At 41.3% G+C, this 25,114-nt stretch overlaps 3 protein-coding genes across 4 annotated transcripts in view; 2 read left to right on the forward strand and 1 right to left on the reverse strand.

The window, feature by feature from the left end:
• The first annotated feature begins 1,311 nt into the window (after positions 1-1,311).
• Positions 1,312-6,414, forward strand: LOC142933799 (pro-cathepsin H-like). 2 transcript variants are annotated; one of them, XM_076078026.1, is made up of 12 exons: positions 1,312-1,433; positions 2,392-2,423; positions 2,564-2,669; positions 2,824-2,894; positions 2,985-3,089; positions 3,594-3,680; positions 3,904-3,959; positions 4,059-4,140; positions 4,229-4,297; positions 4,599-4,705; positions 5,428-5,556; positions 5,653-6,414. In XM_076078026.1, the coding sequence occupies exons 1-12, from the start codon at positions 1,358-1,360 to the stop codon at positions 5,726-5,728; spliced, it is 996 nt and encodes a 331-aa protein (XP_075934141.1). In that variant the 5' UTR covers positions 1,312-1,357; the 3' UTR covers positions 5,729-6,414. The 2 variants fall into 2 exon arrangements, with proteins under 2 accessions (XP_075934141.1, XP_075934142.1); XM_076078027.1 differs by lacking the exon at positions 5,653-6,414 and having other exon boundaries at positions 5,118-5,538.
• A 961-nt stretch (positions 6,415-7,375) lies between these two features.
• Positions 7,376-12,903, forward strand: wdr76 (WD repeat domain 76). The gene is made up of 15 exons (XM_076078014.1): positions 7,376-7,745; positions 7,930-8,046; positions 8,134-8,202; positions 8,367-8,459; positions 9,106-9,164; positions 9,382-9,499; positions 9,629-9,724; positions 9,957-9,997; positions 10,176-10,329; positions 10,720-10,878; positions 11,009-11,124; positions 11,243-11,341; positions 11,433-11,585; positions 11,681-11,734; positions 11,856-12,903. The coding sequence occupies exons 1-15, from the start codon at positions 7,704-7,706 to the stop codon at positions 12,103-12,105; spliced, it is 1,620 nt and encodes a 539-aa protein (XP_075934129.1). The 5' UTR covers positions 7,376-7,703; the 3' UTR covers positions 12,106-12,903.
• Positions 12,904-16,213: 3,310 nt separating this feature from the next.
• Positions 16,214-25,114, reverse strand: part of LOC142933711 (FERM domain-containing protein 5-like) — a 50,006-nt gene continuing 41,105 nt past the window's right edge. The window contains exons 7-14 of the mRNA XM_076077920.1: positions 21,941-22,028; positions 21,580-21,668; positions 20,578-20,641; positions 20,093-20,184; positions 19,923-19,997; positions 19,690-19,758; positions 19,460-19,566; positions 16,214-16,809 (exon numbers count right to left, since the gene is read on the reverse strand). Of these exons, the coding sequence (XP_075934035.1) occupies positions 16,214-16,809; positions 19,460-19,566; positions 19,690-19,758; positions 19,923-19,997; positions 20,093-20,184; positions 20,578-20,641; positions 21,580-21,668; positions 21,941-22,028 (1,180 nt within the window). The remainder of the gene's footprint in view (positions 16,810-19,459; positions 19,567-19,689; positions 19,759-19,922; positions 19,998-20,092; positions 20,185-20,577; positions 20,642-21,579; positions 21,669-21,940; positions 22,029-25,114) is intronic.

A 25,114-nucleotide genomic window follows, 5' to 3' on the forward strand; every position in this document is an offset into this window, starting at 1 on the left:
TGGTTGATTTGGATACAGAGCGAGAATGGCAGACTCCGCCACTAACACAGAAAAATACTAATTATTGAATGTATGTGGAATGGCTATTGCAGAAAAGATGCCGACCAGCTATCAAAAATGGGGACACTTTCGAAAACGTTTCTTCTCAGACGAATAAAGGGAGCGAAAAGTGGGACTGCTGTGGTGGCTAAAGTTGAATCATGTGCTCTGATGTTTTAAGTAGCCGCTGAATGACAAAGATTAGAGTTCTGGAAGTGTTGGGAGATGAACTGGAACAAGAATACCTGTTGGTTTCTTATTGAGCTAGAACACATGTTTTCTGTTTGGAGAGATGGGTTTTTATGCTTTGCTTATAATCACCTTATTCCCCTGGTGGGCAACATGATGTATATACAGTATAAGCACCGGGCAGTGTATGTAGCAGACGTAACCAATATTGAGCCACTTCAGGAAGTTAAATTTCCAGCTTCACTCAGACAGCAAGAGCATAGTTTTTATGGTTAATCCTCTTTGGCCAGTGCATTATGGTTTTGCCTTAATCATGAAATGGATTATATACAAAAGTATGTAAACTATTTTGTTCTACAATTTGCCAATGAAGCAGACATATTTGCTGTGTACAATATTGTGTACAGGCAGTCTGATGCATTTCCTAATGTGCAATGTGTTAAAAACATATCCCTCGAAATGTGTTATCCTTATGATCGTTCAACTCTGTAATAACTTTTCTGTGTATGATACTTTAAAGCAAATGTTGAAGACAACTTATAAGTGTAACACATTCTGTATCCTGTCTATTCCAACGTGTTAGCAGGAACTATACAGTAGTAATATTGTGCTTATTCTTGGAATATTTATAGGTATTTTTTACAGGCTTTGTATAGAAAAACACCTATAGCTTAAGTGGCAGGCATGTACCACTTTCACGTGTTCAAATCAAATCTATATCTAGAACGATATGTGTACTGTATTTAAACCCCACCCTTGCACATGAATCTTTACCCTCTAACAGGCACATCAAATGTTTGCAGTGAGCAATACCCAGTGGTATGAGAATTATCTTTCAGTCTATTTCAACAGCTTGAGTAGTATTTCCAGTTTTGTATAAAAGTGTATTCTTTCCTGATTACCTCTTGTTAATAAATCTATTCTTTCTCAGGGGGAGAAGTGTCTTCAAGGGTGCCACGTTTGTTTTACACTGTAAACTGAGCTAGCTGCATGAGCACAGACACTTGGTGGTTGTAGCTTTACTGGGGAAGAGAAAGAGGGGGGGACAAAGGAAAGGGGGTGTTACTTTAAAAAGCAGCCGGCTCATGTGACGCTCTCACAGCTTGTTGGGGGTCGACACGGTGAAAGTATGGCGCTCGGTGTTTTGTGGTTCATCGCCACCGTTTTTAGTTTAGTCCATTTAACACCGTTAACTTTACCCGAAGGTAAGTAAACACTCATGGACTTTAACGGTTGTTTGTTATTCCGTCATTTTAGTTTGTTGCAAAATGTAAGTCGCTGTCGCTTACAGCAGCCTAATATCTCGTTGAAACTAATTGAAAACAAGTGTTAACAGACAGAATATTAATTTCTAGGCTAAAAACAATATAGTTTATCTGTCATGAACAACGGTGGAATAAGTATTCAGCTGCTCCTTTACTGTACGAAACATTACACCTTGTTGGTTATTGTTTTATATATATATTTACATAATATTTATGTAATCACACATATGTAATATTTTGTTCCTACTTGTGTACATAACAGTCCTGCCTAGCATTTACCTTTGTTTGTCCAGCCTTGTTCTTGCTGTTATGTTATTTTATTTATATGTAAATACTCTAAAAAAAAAAATATTGTCAAATTCCTTGTATGGCCACACGCACTTTGCAAATGAATCTCATTCTGATTCAATTCTGCAATATAATAACATCCCATTAGACTACGAGTAAACGTCCTGTAGCCTATTAGAAATGTCACTTTTAATATACGCTTTACTATAGTCTATTATAGGATTATTATTAGGCTAATGGTGCATTAATGTGCAAGTATCATTTTACTGTTGTACTTACTGTCTATGTTAAAGCTAATTTGAACTATTTAATAAAGGCTACTGTTTGTGCCGTGCATTATATTATATTATATTAGTTTTGCATGTAAATTCTTCATCTGTAAAGTAACTGCAGCTGCCAGATAAATGGAGTGGAGTTTTTTTAATTTTAAATTCCCCCTGAAAAGTGGTGGAGTTGGCCTACTAGTACCATGAAGTCAAGCACAAGTACTTAAAGAGTGTGAGTGAAAGTACGACATTGCCCCCATTAATGACTTCAGGACTAAACTTGAAAGTTTGAAATGTTTATTATTAGTTTTATTAACAGAAGGCTTCTTTCTGTGTCCTATCAGAGGAATATCAATTCAAACAGTGGATGTCACAGGTATGTAGCCTACATAATAACAAAGTTATAATATATACTTCACAGCTTTATGAATCGTTTGATTTTGATTGCTTCAGTAAAAACGTTTTTAAAAACTCTTTCTTTTCTATGTGCTGTTACACTTCTCTTTTTGACTGCAGTACAACAACGTTTATGACACCGAGGAGTATTACCACCGGCTCCGCTCATTCACTGAGAATAAGAGGGAAATAGATCATCATAATGCTGGGAATCACTCGTTCACAAGTACAGTAGAGCTCCTCACCCTGTCTCATAACATGTAATATATAGATTATTACCACAGAGGGTGCACTGTCAACTCTCTGTTGAAAGGTGTAATATTTTACAATGTTATGAAACACATGCATGTCCTCACAATGTTTTTCATCTTCAACTCTAGTGGGCTTGAATCAGTTCTCAGACATGACATTTGAGGAATTCAGGAAATCTTTTCTTTTGACAGAGCCTCAGGTATGACACATTTTACAACACACTATGCGGCTGGTGGTTTTACACAAATAACTCTTTTGATCGCAATCTTCTGGTTCTGGTCTTTTATAGAACTGCTCAGCTACTAAAGGGGGTCATGTCAGCTGGGCTGGTCCTCATCCCGAGTCCGTAGACTGGAGGATGAAGGGCAACATTGTGACTCCCGTGAAGAACCAGGTACCCAGATATGGTGCTGAACCGCCAATCAATTAACACCGCTATCTAGAAGGAGAATCAGGATGACAAGAATTTGGGCTAATTTATAGTGGAAAATGACACTGATGGTTGCAGCACATCACCGAAGGCTTGTACCTCAGTTGACAGTTTTTTTAATCAAGCAAAACCTCATCAGTAGCCATCATAACGGCTGCATTCAGCTACTTTGAGTTACATGTGAGCACTGAAAAGGTAAAAGCAACAAATATTTCATTTACAAGCACAGTGGTTAATATAATCCAACATGTAGTTACAATCTTTATTTATGTAGCTTGACTAATTTCAGTTTAAATGAGCATAATAAAGTGACAAAGACCGCAGACTTTACAAAGCTCCGCCAGAGACACAGAAGACATTATTCTGTTTTCACAAGCCATTGACCTTCATGCAAAAAAATGAGTGGAGTACCTTTTTAACATAAGTCAATTACAAGTTGTTTGAGTTATAACGTGTTTGCGTCTTCAGGGTCACTGTGGAAGCTGTTGGACCTTCTCTACTACTGGCTGTTTGGAGTCAGTGAATGCTATTGCTACCGGGAAGCTAATATCTCTGGTGGGTTTTCTATTATTCATTACGATCTAATAGATTGTTCCCACAAGGATAATTTAGCAGATGTACTCGCAGAAGAAATCTCTGTTTCACAGTTTGATCTGCGGTTTGTCTTCTTTGGTGATTAGAGATAGTAGTAGTAGTAGTAGTAGTAGTAGTAGTAGTAGTAGTAGTACAGAATTATTGCTTTGTATAAAAGCATAACGCAGTTTGCTTTCTTTACCAGTCTGAGCAGCAGCTGATAGATTGTGCCAAAGACTTCAACAATCATGGATGCATGGGGTAAGTAATGTGTTTTTTTGACAACATTATAAGTTATAGTAATAAGAAGAATATGTGTATTTGGCTTCAACCAATTAAACACCACCTGGTTTGTTTCAGTGGCCTCCCCAGCCAGGCATTTGAGTACATCAAATACAATAACGGCCTCATGACAGAGGAGGACTATCCCTACAAAGGACATGTACGACTTTTCTGTTGTAATGTCTCATTGTATTTTTTGATGTAAAATCATTTTACAATGTAATATTTTTTTCTCTCTCCTCTTTTAGGATGACACTTGCAATTTTGAGCCTGCCCTTGCAGCTGCTTTTGTCCTGGATGTTGTCAACATAACAAGTGTGAGTGAACAAGTGTACACATGCGGAGTTACATTGTGCTTGGTCACAAAGTCACGAATCAGGTACAGTTAACTATGTCTTTGTTGGTGACCTGACAAGAGGAAAAGACAAAAGCAACTATTTTGGTGGACAAATAGACAAGATAGTTTCTTATAATGTGACTTTGTGCCATTGTTGTGAATTCTTACAGTGACAGTCTGATATACTGGATCGGCAACAATTTACTCACACTATATTAACGTTAACTGCATTTTGCTGTTCACTTTTGTATTAAAATGTCTGTGTGTTTGTCCATCCACAGTATGATGAAAAGGCCATGGTTGATGCTGTGGCCCGGCTCAACCCTGTGTCCTTTGCCTTTGAAGTCACGGCTGAATTTAAGCACTACAAAGAAGGTGTTTACACCAGGTGAGCTGAGGACAAGTCAACACGTGTTTACTGTTGTTCAGAAATAACGTGTGGTCAGGAATATTCAAAGGACTGTGTGTGGCCATGTTGTTTCTGTCCCTGTTGCACTATGGAAATATTTATAATACAATAATTGGATTTTTGTCTCGCAATCCACCAGCATTATAAGTTATTTAATCATGAAAGAGGATTATGGAACTAACAAGGCAACCAGTGAAATCCACAAAATCTTAGTTGATGGCTGTTGGCATGATGTGACAGAAATCTGCTCGTGCCTACATCAGAGCGTAACATATATTTCAGACTTTTGTTAGATATTGTGCTGTTTTACTACTTTGCCTGCCTGTTTGCTTCAACATTGGTGTGAGACCAGTGTAGTGACCACAAACAAAATACTCTTTTCATCACACAGGGTACTGCCTGCTGGCCTGCAACATGTCCGTCTTTAATACGGAGCTATTCATAAGTAGACCACTGTGAAGATCTGATGGCTCATTTGTTACGGTGCCTACATTTATGAGTGCTTGTGATTCACTTCACTCAACTTTCTGTCCTCTCTATCATAACAGCGCTAATATTAGTCTGTGGTTTTGTGTTTCGTGGCTCTGGCGTGAAGAGGAAACAGCTACAAAACGCATCTTTGCGTAGGCAGGATGCAGCCCAGTCACCCTACAAAAGACATGTACTCCATTGATCTAAAAGCATCAGTGTTGTCTGTTTAGCACCCAGTGTAAGAAGACAGCAGACATGGTGAATCATGCGGTCTTGGCTGTGGGTTACGGTGCTGAAGAGAACGGCACGCCGTATTGGATTGTGAAGAACTCTTGGGGCACCGACTGGGGAATGGACGGGTAAATATAGTCTGTGTCTGTCTGTGCGTGTTTCAGTGTGATGACTTGTTACAGCTTCTAGTGATCACGGCCACCTTTCTTTCTTTATTCCAACAGATATTTTTTTATCGAGCAGGGAAAAAACATGTGCGGACTGGCTGCATGTGCTTCCTACCCTCTACCTTTAGTTTGAGGATTAAAATGGCAACTAAGTGGAGGAGTGATAAGACTCAGGAAAATGTAAGAGACAACATACATGGAGTAATGGAAAGTGCTTTCATGCTCTCTGAAGTGTTTTATGTAGAAGTTTCATTTCTCGAGATTATTAAACTATAAACTTTTGTGTCACACTGTCAACTTTCCTGTGTTGCATTTGCTTCTCCTTGTTTTAAGGTTGGAAGTTTTTATCTATTATCTTTGTTTCTTGTGTTTCCTAATGTGTCGTTAATGACTACACAAAGAAAATGTATTTAATCGTATAAAGTTTGCCTGTACTGACGCTTGTACCATGCAGGCCACCTCTCCAACACTTCATATAATCAGTTATGTGACATGCACAGTGTCACGCTGAGCTATAAACATCCCAGTAGATCAATGATATCATGTTATGACAGATCTTCCATGGGCCATTGACTTGATTTTTCAGTGAGAGGCTTCTCTATGACTCCGTAAAGACAAAATCATGTGTGTAAAAATCTCTGAACGTCTTCAAAGACAAGGACAAGCTGCTTCCTTGACCTCCACAGTTCTCTATCTTCTTTGACCCGATTAACATACTTTAGAGATGGTCACGCACAAAAGGCACATTAAGGAGTCCGCTCAGATGTGAAAGAATTGCCTGTTTCCATTTCTACATGTTTTGTTAATAAACAATCCTCCCCCTTATGCTTATGGGTCTTTTATTATATTATTGCCTGTATTACTGATTACATCTTTCCCTGTGTGTGGGTGTTTTTGTCAACTGAGGACTATTTTCTATTTTAACTGTCTGAAAAATCTGGCATTGTGAGTCAATCAATTGTTAAATGTTTCAACGTTACTATTGGGGCTGCTTTCAAGTATTAAAAAACAGAATTATCAATATTAGCGACGTTATGTCATGTTCCAGCCTGCTATTGCCAACATCTGCCAAAAGGTGGCGACATTATGTCTGCTTCTGTGGAAGCTGAAGCCGGAAGCCAGAGATGAGATGTCAATCAAAGTGTAAGGCTGTTTTCATTGGCTGTCGGCCGAAGAGAACAGCCCCTTTTATTCTGGTGACATGTGGAGACAACCAATGAGCTGCTGACATTCTGTTTCACAACACAGAGGGGCGACTTCGACCGACTTCGACTTAAGCCAGGCGTGCGCAGAATCGATCACCGGCGATCGGCGCACACTACATGCTGGGTAGATTTGCGTCCGACTTGCTCTGACGTCATGAAAACGTGCGTAACGATGATCTCACGTGAGCGAGGCGGCCGCAGATTTTAGAGCCAGGCTATGCAGAATTGCTCTACACCGACTGCATGACCCCAGGGCATGATGGGAAACTTCTTGCTGTCTTCGGATCAAAGAGCTGATTGGCTCTTAGATTTTCTTTAGTGGAAAAGGTGGGCGACCGTGGCTCACTGGGTTAAGAGGGTTGGCTGGTGAGCCACGGCTGTTCGAGCCTTGGCCTTTGACGTGTCACCTGTCAAAGACATCCCCATATATAGGGATGGGTCAAATGCAGAGATTATTTTATTTTTTCTATATATATATATATATATATATATATATATATTTATATACATATCTTTATTTATTTATACACATATGTATGTATGTGTGTGTATATACTGTATGTGTATGTATTTCTTTTCGTTTGGTTGTGGTATTAGAGTCCTTAGTCCACACTCCAGATTGGTGGGAGGCGGTAATGCACCCGAAAGCTGTTTGCCAACCGCCAAAAAAAAAGAAGAAAGAAGTAGAAGCAGGCGACTGAAAACGGTCCGATTTGAAAGCAGTTTTTTGTCAACGCCCCTTTCTACGTCCGCCTGCTCTCGTCTGCTTTCCAGGCGAGGCGCAGTTCAACTCGAACGAGCCTAATTATTAGGTACCAAACAGCCTCAGAAGTGAGCATTTATCAACCTTCTTGCAGTTCTATTGAAGGAATAGTTCATACGTACTGTTATAAGTGCACAAATATGAAGACAAAACGCAAAGCTGTTGTGGAGTTACGTTTATTGGTGAGTTTTGGAAGTTCTTAATCTGGTTTAATTAACGTTATTTCAACTGAGGCACGTGCGTTCTGCGAGGCTATGCTTTTAGGTCTCACGTTAAGCGTGTTGCGAGTTTCGTGGGAACTTGTGCTTCTGTGTGAAAAGTTCAATGATGCATTTTAGTTACATTTTCATAATGCACACCTTGTAGAAAATGCCCCCCGTGCCTCTCGAGGGAGTCCGACGGTCTGCAAGAAGCGCCCTGCCACCTAAACGCCTCCAGTACTCACCGGAAACAGCTCACGTTAAAACACACAAACAGAAGAGGGTAAGAGACACTAAAGAAATGCATAATACAAACTGTATGTATGTGGTTTTTTTATTTCTAAAATGCCTGCCAATATTTTGTTGAAAGAGGAGAACAACAACAACACACAATGACCAACCCAGCCAGAATGACAGACAGGATGTTGGAGATAGTGATGTATGAACACGCATGGACAGTGTCCTTTTTACTCACTACATGTCTGTGGATTGTTGAAGCTTGTACAAAAATGTGTCAAATGAACACGTTTATTCTCAACTCCTTCATGGCTGGTTGTTGCCTGTTTCTCCTGAATGTCAGTGCTGTATCTTTGTTCCACACAGAAGGGATATGGCGTATATTCATCATATGAACTGGAGCGTCTGGAGAACATCAGACAGAATCAAGTTTTTCTGTCCTCTATCAATTTATTACAGGTAGGTAAAGGGGCGGAGTTACAAGGTTCAGTTATTGTCTTTGTAGCACAGGGTTGTGCAAAGTTTGTGGTCCCATTTTGCTACATAAGACGAAACTAAAACAAAGCCATATTATATGTAGGTACGGCAGCTGATGCTTCTGTATCTCTTGCCAGACGACAGCAGGGTGGACAGGCTGTGGCTTGGGTGGATATTGTCTTTTATTATCCTTTGAGCTCTTTGCATAGACTTCCTCTCACCATTATCACTGATGCTCGTTAGATGGGTACCAATGATGTTTTGGGCGGTTTTAATCACCCGCTGTAGAGCCCTCCTGTTCTGGGCCGGTTTAGGGCCGGATGATATTTACTGACATTGTGAATCTTTCACTTCCTCAGTTTATTCTCTTCCCACTTTTCAATATATATATATATATATATATATATATATATATATATATATATATATATATATATATATATGCGCTCTAAATCCCATTGAAATAAACTAAAAATAGCTATACCAACCAGTGACATCGAGTGACGTCTTTTGGGGTTTATTTTTGCACAGTGTACGAGTGCACTCATTTCACCACGGCCATCTTGTGATTCGTCTTACTTTCTCTGAACAGGTAGGATTAGTATTAAATTGTTTTTCTTCTCAAAAGGCAACAGAGGAGTTGAAGCAGTTGACACGACCGAAGCCATCGCAGAGGCGTCTCATGAGGTACTGAGCTCTTAATTCAGCGTCTTAGTAATTGACATCTGGTGTGATAACTGATTACATAGGTTTTTTTTCACTGTTAGTCAGACAAAGAAGTTGCCTGTAGACATCACTTTTAGACCGTCCATTTTTTAGTTTTAGCTGTAAGTTTAAGCTTTTAAAAGTCCAACCGACCAGTGTCTTCTTCATGTAACTTCGACGCTCTTGTCTGTGGCGGCAGGTCAAAGGCTGCTGTAAATGAAGCGCTGCCAGCTCGCAAATCCCTTCGTCTCCAAAATATAGAATCAAAGACCTCCACACTTGCTCCTGAACCCAGGGGGGGGCTGAGCATGCAGGAGGTAGCTGCATATACATAATGTATATCTTGCCTCACTTCATGCCACTCTAGTGCTCTCTGTCTCTCTAGCATTTATTTTTTTCTTCTTTATTTCCTGTTTCTCACTTGAGTTGTTTTACTTGCTTTGAAGTCATTAAAGAAACCTCCTGGTCCTCTGGCCATGGATCCAGTCAACATGGAAGAAGGAAGCAAGCTGCCATCACAGCTTCTTGAGCTCTGCTCCGAGGTAGCACTCATCACCTTCCTTGGCTATTGCAATGTGTCGTCTTTTCTTTGATTTTCTCCCAGAACCGTAAATGAATGTTTAGCTGTTGACTGTTGTGCTCCAAGAACACAATGACGTTTCAAGCCAAAAATAATTTGGAGATGTATAATGTTGAAAAAGGTTGTCCTACATCTTTACAGGGTGATCGTTTATGTTTTCTTATTGTTTATTAAAATTGCTTTTCTTTTCAAAGGGTACAACAGAAGAAAGAAAAATGGAGCTTGATCTGAAAGAGTAAGATTTTTAAGTTTTGACTCTGATTCTTTCAGCTTATCTCTTCTTAAGAAGTGACGACTCCATCTCTTACGGCACATTAGTCTCCCTTTGGTCCTTGCATTCATCGTCACATTTTTGCAAACAGTTGAAAATGTTCAACAGGCGGACTAAAACCTTCCCTGCTGTCTTTACGCAGGTACCGCTCCGCCCTGAAGAACATGAGGATAACTGAGGACAGAGTGGCCAAAGTGGTGAAGGGCCGCATCTTCTCTGCTGCCTTCCACCCGTGTACCAGCAGCCTGTTGATGGCCACAGGAGACAAGCTGGGGAAAGTTGGACTCTGGAAGTTGGTGCGGTGTTTTTTTTTTTTTCTTCTTTTCACTGATCTTAGTGCTGTTACAAATTGGTATGTGACCACTGGAGGGCGCTGTGGGCTCCAAAACTTGCTCAAAGCAACAGGACTTGATGCACTAGATCAGCTGGGAAAATCCTAGTTATTACATTAGTAAACAACAGCAGAGGTACCTGAAAATAACTGTTTTATTTTCACATTTTTAAAAGGAACGGTCAGTTGGACTACTGTAAATGTGAGGCTAATATTCAGTAGTGATTCCTGGAAGCAAAGCATCCGTCAGTGGACACATAAGTGCCCTTTTTAAAAGGCACATCTCTTTCACATCATATGAAATCTACAAGAAGAAAACGCTCTCGGGTTTATTTTAATTTGTATTTTCCCTCAGGGTGGTGATTGGGGGGTTGATGGCGTGCTGCTCTTCGACCCCCACACCCGTCCAGTTAGCTGCATGGCGTTCTCCAGAGCTCATCCCACCCAGCTGCTGAGCCTCAGCTACGACGGATCTGTACGCTGCATGGATGTAGAGAAGGCCGTCTTTAGTGATGTGAGATAGCTTTAGTTTCACCTATTGTGAAGGTTTTAAGCTTAACTGCCTACACGCAAACATTCCAAGAGCTTAAAACCTTGGTACCACCTCAATCAGTTAACGCCAATTTGTTTGTGCATTGTTCTAGGTGTATGACATTAAAGAAGGCCTGAAAACGTTTGACTTCATGTCCCATGACTGTCTGACACTAGTAGTGGGGAACTGGTTTGGAAAAGTTGCCATTGTGGATCGGCGGACCCCAGGGTAATGAATAATAGCTCTTGGTCTCTTTCCACTGTGTTGGAGAAGAACAGTTTGAACTCTCTCGTCAATGAACGATGTGTTCATAAACATGCTGCACTGGTGTTTTATTTCTCTTTAGAAACACCCACGAGTCCCTCCACTTATTGGACCCCAAGACCCTGCGTTGTGTTAGCGTCCACCCGCTACAGAAGCACTACTTTGCTGTTGCAGAAAGCAAGTATGTCTGACTGTTGATTTAATATACTTTTGCAGAAAGATCCGTCTTTTTTTTTAAACGAACTAAAGGAATGTTTTGATGTTGTCTGCAGGGTAGTGAATATTTACGACAGCAGATATCTGAAGAAGACTAAAAGCCAGGCAGTCTCGGAGCTGCACGGACACTCTTTAAGCATATCCAGCGCTTATTTCTCCCCTCGCACAGGCAACAGAGTCCTCACCTCCTGTCTGGATCACCACATAAGGTGAAGCCGGCTCAGCACTTTGAATAACTGTTGTTTTACTTATTCTGGTTGACTTTTCAAGTCCAGCTCAATTGTATCTTGAACTCCTTTGACAGGATATATGACACATCTGCAATGACTACGAAAGCTCCCTTGCTGACATCCGTCGGGTAAATCCCCACATGTGTTCACCGACGTTGTGCTGTCTTGTTCTTGTGTATTTCTGTGTTTGTTTGAGACTTGTGTCAGCTGAACCTACTCACCACCTGTCTCATCAATCTTCATCTTCAGACACAACATGAACACAGGCCAATGGCTGACCAAACTATCAGCGATGTGGGACCCCAAACAGGAAGATTGCTTTGCGGTGGGCAGCGTGTCGCAACCTCGGACGGTGCAGGTGTTCCACGAAAGCGGCCGGCTCCAGCACTCCTACAGCGAGAACCTTCACTCAGCGCTGTCGGTCACTGCTTTCCACCCCACAAGGAACGCCCTCCTGGGTGGCAATGCATCAGGGCGCCTGCATGTCTTCACCGACTGAGATGAAGACCAAAATATGTGACCACGGCTTCCTAGTTGCCTTCATTTATAGGAAGAACAAGTGAGGAAGTATTTTTGACACAGTCATGGTGAACAACTCGCACAGTGTAGATGAATATCTCAACGCTAGTCGTGACCGTCGTCTCTTGTTTGTTGTCCGTTCTGGATTTCCATTTGCTTTAAGAATTCTCAGACTAAATACAATACCGTGAATATAATTGTGAAACGTTCAGTCTTGAGTCTACTGTATGTGGAAGGGGCTGTTTTAACTTCGCACACGAGGACTCTCCTCCAAACATTGTAACACTGTTCAAACTGTGTCGAGGTGCAGCGGACCGTGAGCGAGCAGCGGTGTGCTGCCACACATCCCGGGCTGAACTGAGGTCTGGACTTTCGAAGCCACTCCTATTTATATCTGGCTTCATGTTTGTGTTTGTTGTTTTACTGGAAAATGATTCTTAAGTCGTAGTTCTCCTGAGAATGGCATTCATTTATTTGCGCTTTGCCTCGTTAAAACTAGGGTTGCTAATCTTTGTTATATTTGTTGAAACTCTCGATACATTCCGACAGCAAGTAAGAAATCACATGCTCTCATGTCTCTGTACATGACCTGTAGGTTGCAAATGACTACGTCTGACTGACTGACTTTGCTGTTTACGTTTCTGTTCCTAATTCTGTTCTTAATTAATACCAATTTTTAAAAATTGGTATTAATTTGTTGTTTTTTAAAAATATTTTTTATTTTATTTTTATTTTGTTGCTGCTGAAGCAAATACAATAAATAAAAAGGCATTTTCATACCAAACATTTTGAGTGCGAGTGTTATTCATTTAGCAGTGGTCGTACCATCTTTAGCTTCAGATGGCAGCATTGTGACAGAAGAATAGTGTTCGCTATCCTTGACTACAGTCTCTCGTTTCCAAGCAGGGACACGCTTGTTTCCTCTGGATTCATGATGGAACTTGTAGACGTGCTAGCTGCCAGATGTCAAGAATAGATTAAATTTATTCATAAATAAATTACACCAGTCTTAAGTCAGTGATTGGAAATAAGCAGTCTTGTTTGAACACATGCTTACAGAGACATTTCCATGTGCAGGGCCATGGTACAGGGAAGAAGCTTGCAGTAAGACCTTATTCCTGTTTACATGATTCAGTAAAACGCATACAAGAGTTGCCTGTCAATGGAACCGTCACCTCTCTTTATCAGTACAAGTGATTTGAAACAGATTTTAACAATACAAAAAAAACTACATTGCAAGAGGAAATATTCAGTTGAATATGCTACTTCTGCTGTTCTAAACTGGCTAAAAATACAAACCGCTGCACTTCCATTTAGGTAAAAACCTGTTCAGAGTCAAGTGAAAATGGGTCTACTGTTAGGTGTTCAGTTCATTTACATGTACTTTCACAAGAAAACTTGCATCTACTCCGTTTCTCTCAAATGAGTCAAGGAAGAGCAGTCTAGTATTAGGCGACACATAAACGGGACTCGCATGACGACGTTACCTTCCGCTGTGTTGGGTCAGGAGCAGTGGGCACCATCCCCTTCACACATGCATCTACAGGCTGTTTCACCTTCTGAAGGGACATTTTGAATGTTTAGCAGACAGACGAACATTCCTTTGCTGTTTATGGTTATTATTATTCATAACATTATCTGTTATTTATTGCTCAAATTATGTTAAGTTTTTCATACACATGAACATAAAATGAGACTTTAAAGTACAAATTATAATACATGAATCACTTATTTTCTGCCTCGCCTGGCCTTTCCCCTAACAGTCAATCAGAAACCAGCGAGCACCATCTGAATTAAAGCAAATGCATATTAAGTAATGTATCAAGTCTAAAAACCAACCACAAAATAAAATGTTTTTTTCCTGCTAAATATAAATATATCGGTCAATACGTCTGTCTTAGTCATCCAACTTACAGAATTATTAATACTTCTTGATATTTTACCATTTCTGAATCTTAAAATGTCATTGTACAAAAATCAAATCAACATTCAAAGCCAGGTATTTAATTCTACAGGGATAAACTGAAGTAATGTTTCGCGTTAACTTCCAACCTGTTGATTTTTTTTGGGAAAGGTGTGAATATTATTATGGTAACTTTCCAAACTGCCTATAGGAGCCTGCATATCCTCGACCCCTCAGCCAATCAGCATCATATACCATTCCTCTTGTTGCATAAATAATACATCAATTGTAGGTATAATGACATATACCTGCTGATCATTGCCACTGACTCACAGCATATACACCTACATACTGTATATCCCAATCAAACACCTGTGGGCTTGTTGGGAGGACCAATAGTTAACTGTATGGTTTTAAATGATGCTGTTGATTGCTCTGGGCTGTAAAGACGCACTGCAGGCTAACCTGTGAAATAACATATACGCAATAAGGCGAGAGAAGGAGAGCAGACTATCAGAGTTTCCATCTGTTGACGCAAACTGACAAACATCAGAGGTTTCTTTGGTAGGTGTGATGATGAAGATTGCTGTCGGACGTACACGAGACGTATCTTAGGCTTTCTTGTAAGCAGGGCTGAAAACTATACATCCACTGTAGAAAATAATGCTTCATGTCCATTAAAAGCCACTGTGAGGAAATCTCAATGTGTAAATGAGAAAATCAGTTCGTACAAAAATGGAAACATGATTTAAATGGATTCAGTCTTTACAGATAAATGCATAAATGTGAACACAGCAGGGCTAAACAAAGTTCTATGACCTCCACTGAACATGAACTAAAATCAAGCTCTCTTAACAGTATAATGTGGGGAAAATATAGCACTAAAATTAAGGTCAAATTTCCCTTAGTGGAAAGGATCTTGTTTTTTTATATTAACAGTATTGCACATCAAGATAAACTCCTTCTGTGGGAGTCAAAGAACTAACCAAACACTTCACTATCACTACAGCTCTAGCTCACAGAGTCCCATCACCTTTACAACTACTGTCAAAGTAACTACGGCAAAGAGACAACTGTTCCTTACACATTGAAGTTGATCGTAGCTATAAGAATTATTTGGCTGCTATTTTATAAAACCAGTAAACCTACCACCTTCATTACTTACGTATAGCCTCACAATTATCCATCATTTATAGTCATTGGACGATAAAACTTTATTGGTGCTCTAGTTGCTGGACAGGAATGGTGACGTGAGCACTCTAAGGATGTCTGACCACAAGCTAAGTCACACTTATTTCAAAAATGATCATTCAAGCCATCTAACAGGACAGCACTTACATCACTCTTGGGTCAAATAGCTACTGCAACGTTTCAATTCAATTTAACAGATGTTGGGTTGTATACCACATTAGGACAATTCGTGGAAGTTGTCAACCATCTTAAAGAGGGCTAAATAAATTGTCCTACTCTTTCCTGTCACGTGTCACGTGGCTAATCTATTTATGGCTCGAATTTGAATAAAAACGATTATAATATTTGCAAGTATTATTTGACTCAGGACTGATCTACAGTCAGTAAGTGCTGCTTAGTTTTCCATTTCACACTTTCTCTAACCCCCAGACACTTGTACAACTCAAAGCAGCAGTTTTCACTCTCATAGCAGTGACCATAATAACTTCTTATCATCATGAATGTTGTTGGCTTTAAAATATGAAAATTAGACGAGCTAGACTGCCTCCCATCTTCTGTCAGTACTTAATTCAAACTCTCAGGTTACACAAGACACACCACTACACACCAGGTCATTCTGTCTTACAATAATATTGCAACATATAAATTAATACAAAAATAAAGGCAACTATTAACTGGTTGAATAAGTGAAGTCTGTCAGACTTGCTTGTCCCTTTCAGTGTTTGAATCAAACCCTGTTACTGTGGCTTTGTGTAAAAATAAAATACCTTGAAATGACCTGAATTTCCAAAGTAAAATGTGATTTCCTGTCCTCGCAGTGATGGTCAAACATAATAAAGGCAGAGAACAGTCCGTGGCTTGGGACAGGAACCTCTTCCTGGGAGAAGCTGAGCTGATAATTTGAATAGGGACGCCATCCTTTTCTCTCTTCCCACCCTCCCATCGTCTGTTGTTATGTGTCGCATCTCCTGTGTTGTGTATTTCAGTCTCTGCTTCACTTACTGGTGAGGAAACCTCCCATCCACCGTAACTTACAGGCGAACCAGCGCCGCAGAGGGCAGAAGTATTCAAAGTGGAACTGCTGGAATTCAGGTGTCTTGCGGATGTCTCTCAGGAAGGCAATGTCCAGGTCTGACTCGGTCAGCATGATGAGGAGCAGCAGCAGGGCGAACAGGAGTCCGATGGTAACCAGGAAGAGACGCAACACGCTCAGGATGAATTTGTTCAGCTCCTCCACGTCGCTCGGTGGTGACGAGTTTGACGGCCTGCTCCTGACCATACGCAGTGCTCTCCTGCCGGAAGAAAACTCTGCCGCGTGCCCCTCCTTCGATGTGCCTGCCGCGGACTCCTGCCCATCGATGCTGCAGGGAGCACCGTTGAAGTGACGCGCCAAGGGATTCTCCATCCCGTGTTCGCCCACGGGTGTGGGCAGCATGCTGTCTGAAGGGCTGTAGGCCTCGTCGGAGATGACTGCTGAGGTGCTGGCCTCGCTGCCGTCGACCAAGTGGCCCCGAGAAGACATGAAGGAATCGCCATGAGAGACGGAGCGTACGGGCGTGGAGTGAGCGCTGTCTCGAAGGGACTCCAGACCTGGAAACACACCACAGAGGAAGGCAGTTCGTAAGGGAGACATGTTTAATAACTGGGAGGTATTGTTGACACATTCACATTTAAAGAAAGATTCTGACATGACTTTCTTATACCTCAGACCTTATAAGACTCATGGGAAATGTAATCTGTTATGTCTACAAGTTATTGATGCAAACGTGTGACTATAAAGAACCTGACCCTGTCTTTTAAGCAATTAAAAGACAGGGTTAATTCTGTTCAGTTTGAGTTTAATTAGTCCTAAAGCAGAGATCTGCTCAGTCCCTTTGAGTTTTAACCTGGCTTACTGGGAGTATTTAAGTACACTGTGCTCTGTTGAACACTGTGGCAACAGGTGGTCAGCTTGCCATGACCTATGCTCAAGAGACTGATCCCATCCTCCTGTCATGTAATCTATTTCTAAATTAAATAAACGGCAAAGACTCATAGGAGCAACTGTTCCTCAGCTCTCCCCCGATCCTCATGTTCATGTCAACTTCAAACTTTGATATCCATGGCGTTGGACTCAAGATATTAAATAATTCCGTAAGTTGATGTATTGGAATCAGAGAAACAGCATCACCCTAAAATATCTGGCTCATCGTTCAGACGGTACTCTTAAAGAGAAAGTTGTCCAAATTGAATCCACAAGAAGAACCACAAAAAGGCAGCACTCCATAATCCTGCATGACAAAAAGCAGCCCCGGGTTTTACCTGCGCAGTTGGCTGGTGGGTTGCGGCCGTGGAGTTGGGGTGGGACAGCTAGTCTGGAAGGGGTCCTGGAGCTCTGTCCCGACCCAGGACCAGAGCCTGAGGTGGAAGAACCCCCAGGGAGGGCGGGAGAGAACGGTAGGAGCCCCAGAGCCTTGCCCAAGAGCCTGGGTCCCAGAGACAGCACGCGCACATTCACATCTCGATAGCAATGATTAACCATGCGCAACTGAACATTCACCTTGGTCTTGATCCGGATCAGACACTTCACCATGGTTCAAGGAGATCAACAAGCACCCGTCTAACCCAAACTGTGTTCCAACACACGTTTGCTGCGCTCCTTCTTTTTCTTTATCTCTGTCTGTACTTGAAACTGCCTCTCCTCTCTCCCTGCTGTCCGTCTTTGTCTCTGACTGCGCCTGGCTAGCTAAGCAGCCCTCCCTTCTCCACAGTACTGGCAGGCATGCTGACAGCGGTAGAAAAATAGAAAGACAGACGGAGAGTGAAAGACAAGGCCCAGGAATGTGGCTCATTCGTGCCACAGTTCACCTCGTCCATTCCTGCGGTGGCACACATGGCATGGCCCCTGACAGCAAGAGCTATTTTCAGGCTGTGATATTATTACCAGTGGAAATGCCAGCGCAGCGACAGAGCACCGGGACAAAACACAGGGGGTTTGTTTCAGTGTTGCAACAGTGGGTTGCAATGTCAGAGCCTTCTCTCGATGTCGATGACAAGAGGGGGGCTAGTTTTACAAAAGACTGTCTTCGTTGAAAACACTATACTATAAGTTTATTTATTTTTAGCGAGGCTTGTCAACGGAGAGCAAATTTACTCACAATGACAGCATTGGCAAAAGGTTAATAGCTTGTTGGAGAAAAGACGGGTCAGTCATGCCCTTTATAAACGGACTTTCTTGTGTCAAAATACTGCCGCAAGCCACTGGCTCCAGGAGCTTGTGTGTGTGTGTGTGTGTGTGTGTGTGTGTGTGTGTGTGTGTGAGTGTGCGTGTGTGTGTGTGTGTGTGTGTGTGTGTGTTTCAGAAAGAGCACACCAAGAGAGGAAGGGCGAGATATCAAGTGAAGAGAATGACTGACACTCACAAGTGGGGGATTGTTCACATGGAAAGGCTACATTGTCCAAACAGGATATGAGTGTATTCAAATTGTGTGAGCGCCTTAAGAAGGACCCCAGATGAATTGTGCAATGTGTAATCCATAACAGATCAAGTCACATGGACTAAGAAAGTGATTCCCAACCGAATTGTACCCGGGGGGTATGCGGTTGTCAGAGGTTTGTGGAGTAGCTCAAGTAATTAAAAACAAAATGAATTAAGTTTTGGATTTTTTTTTTAAAGCCACATGTTGAGTCAAGTTGTAACACATGAACTCTAAGTATAGCAATTGAGAGAGCATTATCTATAAGTAATGAATAAACAATTATAGTTAGATAAAAGTAATTGATTGAAATAGCTAAAGTATTGGATAGATGGGTAAACGGTTAAGGTAACAAATGGTTGAAACAGTTGGGTAAAAGTAATAGTTGAATGATGAAACAGCTAATTGTAATGGATAAATAGTTGAAATGCCAATTCTTCCAGTAGTGCAACACTTCAATTGTATAAAAATAATTGTACAATATTTGCTTGAATGAAATAGTATTTTAACAATCCCGTTTAAATCAATTAAAATGAAAGGATTTGTAATATGTTAGGTGTTGTTGGATAAAGTCGGGGGGTGCGTCTGGATAAAAGATTGGGAACCCCTGGACGAAGACTTGTGCAGGCTCACTGACCAACATCTGCTTCACACTGATGGAGCTGGTCTCATTCTCTCAGAGAGTTTGAGGAGCCACAACTGTGACCTCCCGTCAGCCACATTTTTTGTTTTGTTTTTGTTTTTACTTTACAGTATTTCTCTGTTCTTTTGAGTGTGTGTTTTACCCTCCATGATAGAGATGTGCACAGCTCTCCGTCGGGTCCTTGGCACACTGGTCAAACGAGGGCCGTGGGTGATGGATGGACAACTCCTACTGGGCACCATGCCATGCCTGGACAAAAACACACAGCCATATGCGCACATCACATACATACAATGAATAAATCATTGTTAACCCACATTTAGGGCTGCAGGCAATATCTTCTTCAGATTTAATATTTTTAAGGATTCTGACCTGTGTATCTCAGGGGGGTCTCTCTTAATTTTGGCACTTTGTTCCATCACCTCTTTTGCAACCTTTCCACTGAGAAAACATAAGAAAAAGAAATCCTGTCATGTGATTTATTAAAGACTAAATATAGGACTGTTACACCGAAGGACATGTAACATTTCCAAGGCTGTTTTTAATAAGTAAACATGTACTTACTTATACTTATGTGTACTTAATATTCTTACTTAATAAGTTACCTGTATCTAAAGCGACTACCCTTGAAGAAGAGATTACTGCTGGACACAGTGCGGACTTGACTCGACTTCTCCAACCTGTGAGAAAAATGGAAAGAGGAAACATGATTTACATAATAATGAGAAGCGTTACGTCCTTTCTGCACGTTTGTGTTGCAGGTCTTGTGACTCACTTGAAGAAGGACTGATTCTCGACTCCACACTTCCACAGATGCTTACAGGCGTCGGGTGTAGGTGCAAAGTATGTCAGTATGATCTTCTTATCCTGTAACATGTCCAGCACAGTGACTCACACATATATTATACGTTTATATAACTCATACTTCAACAAGACTCCATGTGGTGATTGTCAATACAGTTTCACCATGTGAAGAGAACATGCATAGTCTTCTGTGTTCGTTTTACTGAGCTCTTTGCTACAGGGCATTAGGACGGATCAGTCAATGCACACAGACAGTGGCTTTACTTGGTCTTTTGTCTGCTGAAGCCCATAGCTACCACACCTGTCCAATATTTCCCATTTACATCACTATTAAGGATAGATTAGATAGGCTACACAGTGGCAGTGCCCCATGCATAAAACAAAGCCACATTCATTTAACTTCCTGAGCTCCACAGGCTAGAAAAGGGAAGTTTTTAATAATGCATACACTCCTACCTCCGTCTGATTTGCATATATATGGAATGTCTTTGCTTCAAACTTGAGTTTGGTCACCTCCTCCCTGTGTTTGAGATACACAGACAGACAGACAGAACAAAGGACAGACAGATAGAGAGGGAAATGATGATGAATGGAAAAAGAAAAAGACAAAGTGAGAAAGAGAAAGAAACAGCCACAAATAACAGAACATAGAGAGCGATGGAGGGAGGAAAGAAGGACAGAAAGAAGGGATAGGCAGAAATGGATAAAGGTGGCAAAATATTTGGAGGCAAATTAATAAGGCCAACAGTATTATATATTGAATCCCATCACAGAAAATGACAAGAATAAGGTGCAAGAGATTTTGAAAAATAAAGTATATTGTATAGAAATAAAACAGTATAGTGTGCTGTAGTGTATTATGTGTGACAGCCCCTCTGTTTGGTTCCTCTGCTGTGTCTCTTTCTATTTCCAGGGCTGCAGACCTGATTGGGGATTAATCAGTGGCATTGGTCACACCTGGGCCCAGCGTGCCCCGTAGATAAAAGCTTGAGCAGCAGAATTAATTTGTTGGCAGATCTCCTCTCAGTCCTTTGTTGTGGCTCTTGGATTCTTCCAAGAGCTCCAAGAGCTTCCATTCTTTTTACAGCACAACACCCGTGCAGCATGTTTTCATGCATCCACTCCCTACTACTGACTTTACAGATTCCTCCCATCAATTTATTTAACTTATATTGTTTTGCTTTTTAGTTGATAAATCACTTTATTTATGTGTCTCCTGTTTTTGCCAGGCTGTGATGTATGTCATAAAAAAGTCAAAATGTAGCATGCTATAGCATGCTACATTTAAAAGTTTTTTTCTTGGTATAAAGAAATCTTGTGCCTTCTGGCTTTTTGTTGGGACAGGACTGAGGTTTGCAATTAAAGACTGTCTGGCATTATGATCTGTTGGGTTGCCTGTGTTGCTGTGTTGTTATTATCTAGCATCATGTGCAGTTTTAACTGTTCATCTTAACTCACCATTTGAGGAAATGGATCCTCCTGTTTCCTTGCAGCACAGTGAATCCAAAAGGAGTAAAAGCCAGAAAAGCTGGGTTGCCAGACACATCCTGACAGGCACATGAACCCATGTTTCTTTGTTATTTTAGAATCATGATTTTAAATCACAGTTAGATAATATTCTCTTGTCAATGTCCTACATTGATAAATGACACTTCAAGACAGTAGTATAACAATTCCACTTTGATTGACTTTAGTTCATCTCACATTTACTCAAAAAACATCAACAAAATTACTCATTGCATCAAATTGCACATTGAGCTGAGATTCATGAAAAGCAAAAGGTCTTAATTACAAAATACATTTGTTTTGTAAAAAACACCTTGCATGGATGAGGGTCCACTCCGTATGTCTCCAGCCTCTGAGCCTTCTGGAGGAAGTTAAGCTCTGACGTTTCAGGACTCTGTCCTCTGAGAAAAAAGAACAAAAAAGTCAGTTAATTGACTTCTGTCACAAACAACGGTCAACGCTTACTGTGTGTAACCATTATTCTATTCCATCATCATGTGATTCAAGGTTTGTGCAATTTTTTTGACAAATGAGCTGAAACCAAAGTGTTTACTCTGTCAAACATCACCCTCTCTAGTTGTGAAGTCTACCAGTATTGTGATGATTTTTCCCTAAAATGGTTTCAGGTACAACTTTTACCTGTGGTGACGCTCGAGTATAGGGAGATGCATCTTGACTCTTCAAAATTCTGTCAAACACAATGGAGGAAATGAGCGATAGAGGGCAGTGTAGGATCAAACCAGTGCCTCTGTTCTGGTGTTGTGTGTGTGTGTGTGTGTGTGTGTGTGTGTGTGTGTGTGTGTGTGTGTGTGTGTGTGTGTGTGTGTGTGTGTGTGTGTGTGTGTAAAAAACGGAGATAAGAAAAGATCAGAGAAAAATGCAAATGTTCTACTAACAAATAGGGTTGATTCAAGTGAATTATCAGCTAGTAAATCAAACTAAGGTTGCACAGTACACATTATTATTATATATGAGCACAGGTTAAGCTCATATCTGAGCACTGGAATGTGCACGTAGTTCAGCAAATTTAAAAAGTCGAGCCAACCTCTTGCCGTAGGCTACACAGGCTATCATCCTTTTCCAACATCACCATTGTTAGTGGATTAGCAACCAGAGCTGCTTAACCTGATGATGCAGTAGCACTCGCACACCAAAAGTGTCTCACACTATGTAAAAGAATGAGTGGGGATTGTGACATCCCCACCTCAGATCTGTCCAGCATACCGGCAAAATTCTGTGAACTGTTCCCAAACTCTTTGAACTATCAGCACCACCAAGGGGAACAAATCCAAATTCAGCAGGCCATTAATGGTTGCCTGAGCACTGGCTTCTGGCCACTGTTTGCCTGAGGCAGGGCCCCTCAAAACTGGGGGATTGTAGGAAGCGCTCTGCTGGATGTTGCAGACTGTTGCTTTCAATCGCCAGGCTTGAGTAGAAGTCAGAAAGTGTACTGAATCTGTAAATGAAAATGTCGGTGCCTTGTTTTGCAGAGGTGAGTGGGCAAGTCTATAGAGCCTGCATGAAGGCTGTATAGAGGGGTCTGGCAGGAGCGTGTTTGGTTATTACCAATTATGAAATTGAAATAATAGATATCAATAAAATGAGCATTATCAATAGGATTATTAACATATATTAACAATACCGGGGCATCACCCTGGAATCAGGGACCAATAACCAAACTGTGGATTAGGTCTTAAAATTGGTGTTTACTCAAAAGGTCAATAGTCAAAGTACTATTCCACATTCAGAGTGAACAGTGAAGGGTTGAATCTGAGCGCTGACTAACAGCTGTCATCACAACACATATGCACAAAATAATCACAGAAAACTGCTCTTTAAAACTATAACAGAGTTTATTTATCTTCAACAATACTGATCAAAAATCAACAATAACAATCAAGAAACATCTATTATACAATTACAAGCAGGGAGTATATGTGTGTGTGAATGTGTGTGTGTGTGTGTGTGTGTGTTTGTAAGAGGGGGAGGAGAGAGAAAAAGAGAGCAAGACGGCGGACGTGGTCACGTAGTGGTTACGTCATGCAAGACTTAACAATGGCGGTCTCGATTATTTAACGGGGCAATAAGACACAATGGGGGACGCGCTTACACGGCACATGTGTATGAAATAAGCGTAACAGCGTGTATGTGTGTATGTGAGTGTGTGTACGTGTGTGTGGGTTAGTTAGAAAACAAGAAAACAAAAGAAAAGCACTCAAAACAAGGAAGATCCTCACCTCAGCAGTAAAGTTCAGCAAATGTAACTTTATCACACAGAAGCCCAACTGGTGAACTCAGATTCAGAAGCCGCGGCACTGGACCTTTAACTAATAAAGTACAGTTTACCGACTTTACACGCAGTGGCTGATCCAAACACAACACTGTTACAGCAGCAACAAGCAGAACAGTTATGTTACACCGCACTGAACGGGACTCAGCGGTCCGTAAAATACACAATAACACGTTAATAGTAGAGTTAAACTTGAAACAAAACAAACAAGGTTACAAACACACCATGACCTATCTCTGCCCGGACAAAAGCCTCTTACTTGAGATTGCTTTGTTGTGGTTGGTGTCTTTCTTCGGACTTGTCCAGCGGAATTTCTCCTGCTTAGGACCAGGGACTGACCCACGGTGTGTAGGCGGGTTAACTGGCAAGCTGATTCTCGTCTGGCGGTGGAAAAAACAGCGAATGTTGACTTGAAGAAACCGGGAATTCCGTGATCTTCCTTCTGGAGGTTAAAGTGGCGGAGCACGGGGCAAGTTATCCATTTTCCTTTCAGGATCCAAGTGTGTTCTTTAACACAAAACAGTCTGTTGTTCAGCCAGCGAAGTTAGGACTATTACTTAGGGTTTTCTCTTCAAATACATCAACGTTGTTTCACCCCCTCTTAGCAACGTGAGTCGCATGGACGGCGCAGGGTAAAGGTATGCGCCGGTCTATACAGCCTGTGACATCATGGCTGTGTCACAGGGACTCCCTGGGGTTCCCGTGGCCCTCGTCGAATGAGGCACCAGTGTTGTGGTTTGAACCAAATCTCATACTTTGGTGAGATTTTGATGCCTGTTTGTGGTTGGCGCGATGTCACAATCAAGGCTTTCAAAATGACATGCAGGCCTCTCTCTTTGTTTCAACCACATGGTGAAGGCCCATCACAGGTGTGTATTATTGCCTATGCTTGTATTCCTCTGATTTCACATCTTTTTATGAACCATCTTAAATCCTGAATGTTAATGTTTCTGTGTAAGGCTGAACACCCACGGACATCCTCTTTGTTTGTTTTTTACACATCCAGGCTTCCCCTGGTAACTCTATTCAACGTGACAACGGTATGACTTGTGGGTAATTCCTTCAGACAAAGTCTGTGGAAATGCAGACGTATGGAAAGTGTGCATAAAAAGCTCAAAATATCCGCTCTCTATGATTTGTCAGTGGGACAGCCCTAAGCCCTCATGACCATTAAGGCGACGTGCCTCAAAGTCTGTG

This window comes from Anarhichas minor, unplaced genomic scaffold (assembly GCF_050575085.1).
Source record: "Anarhichas minor isolate MPS153535 unplaced genomic scaffold, ASM5057508v1 ptg000062l, whole genome shotgun sequence".
NCBI classification, from domain to species: domain Eukaryota; kingdom Metazoa; phylum Chordata; class Actinopteri; order Perciformes; family Anarhichadidae; genus Anarhichas; species Anarhichas minor.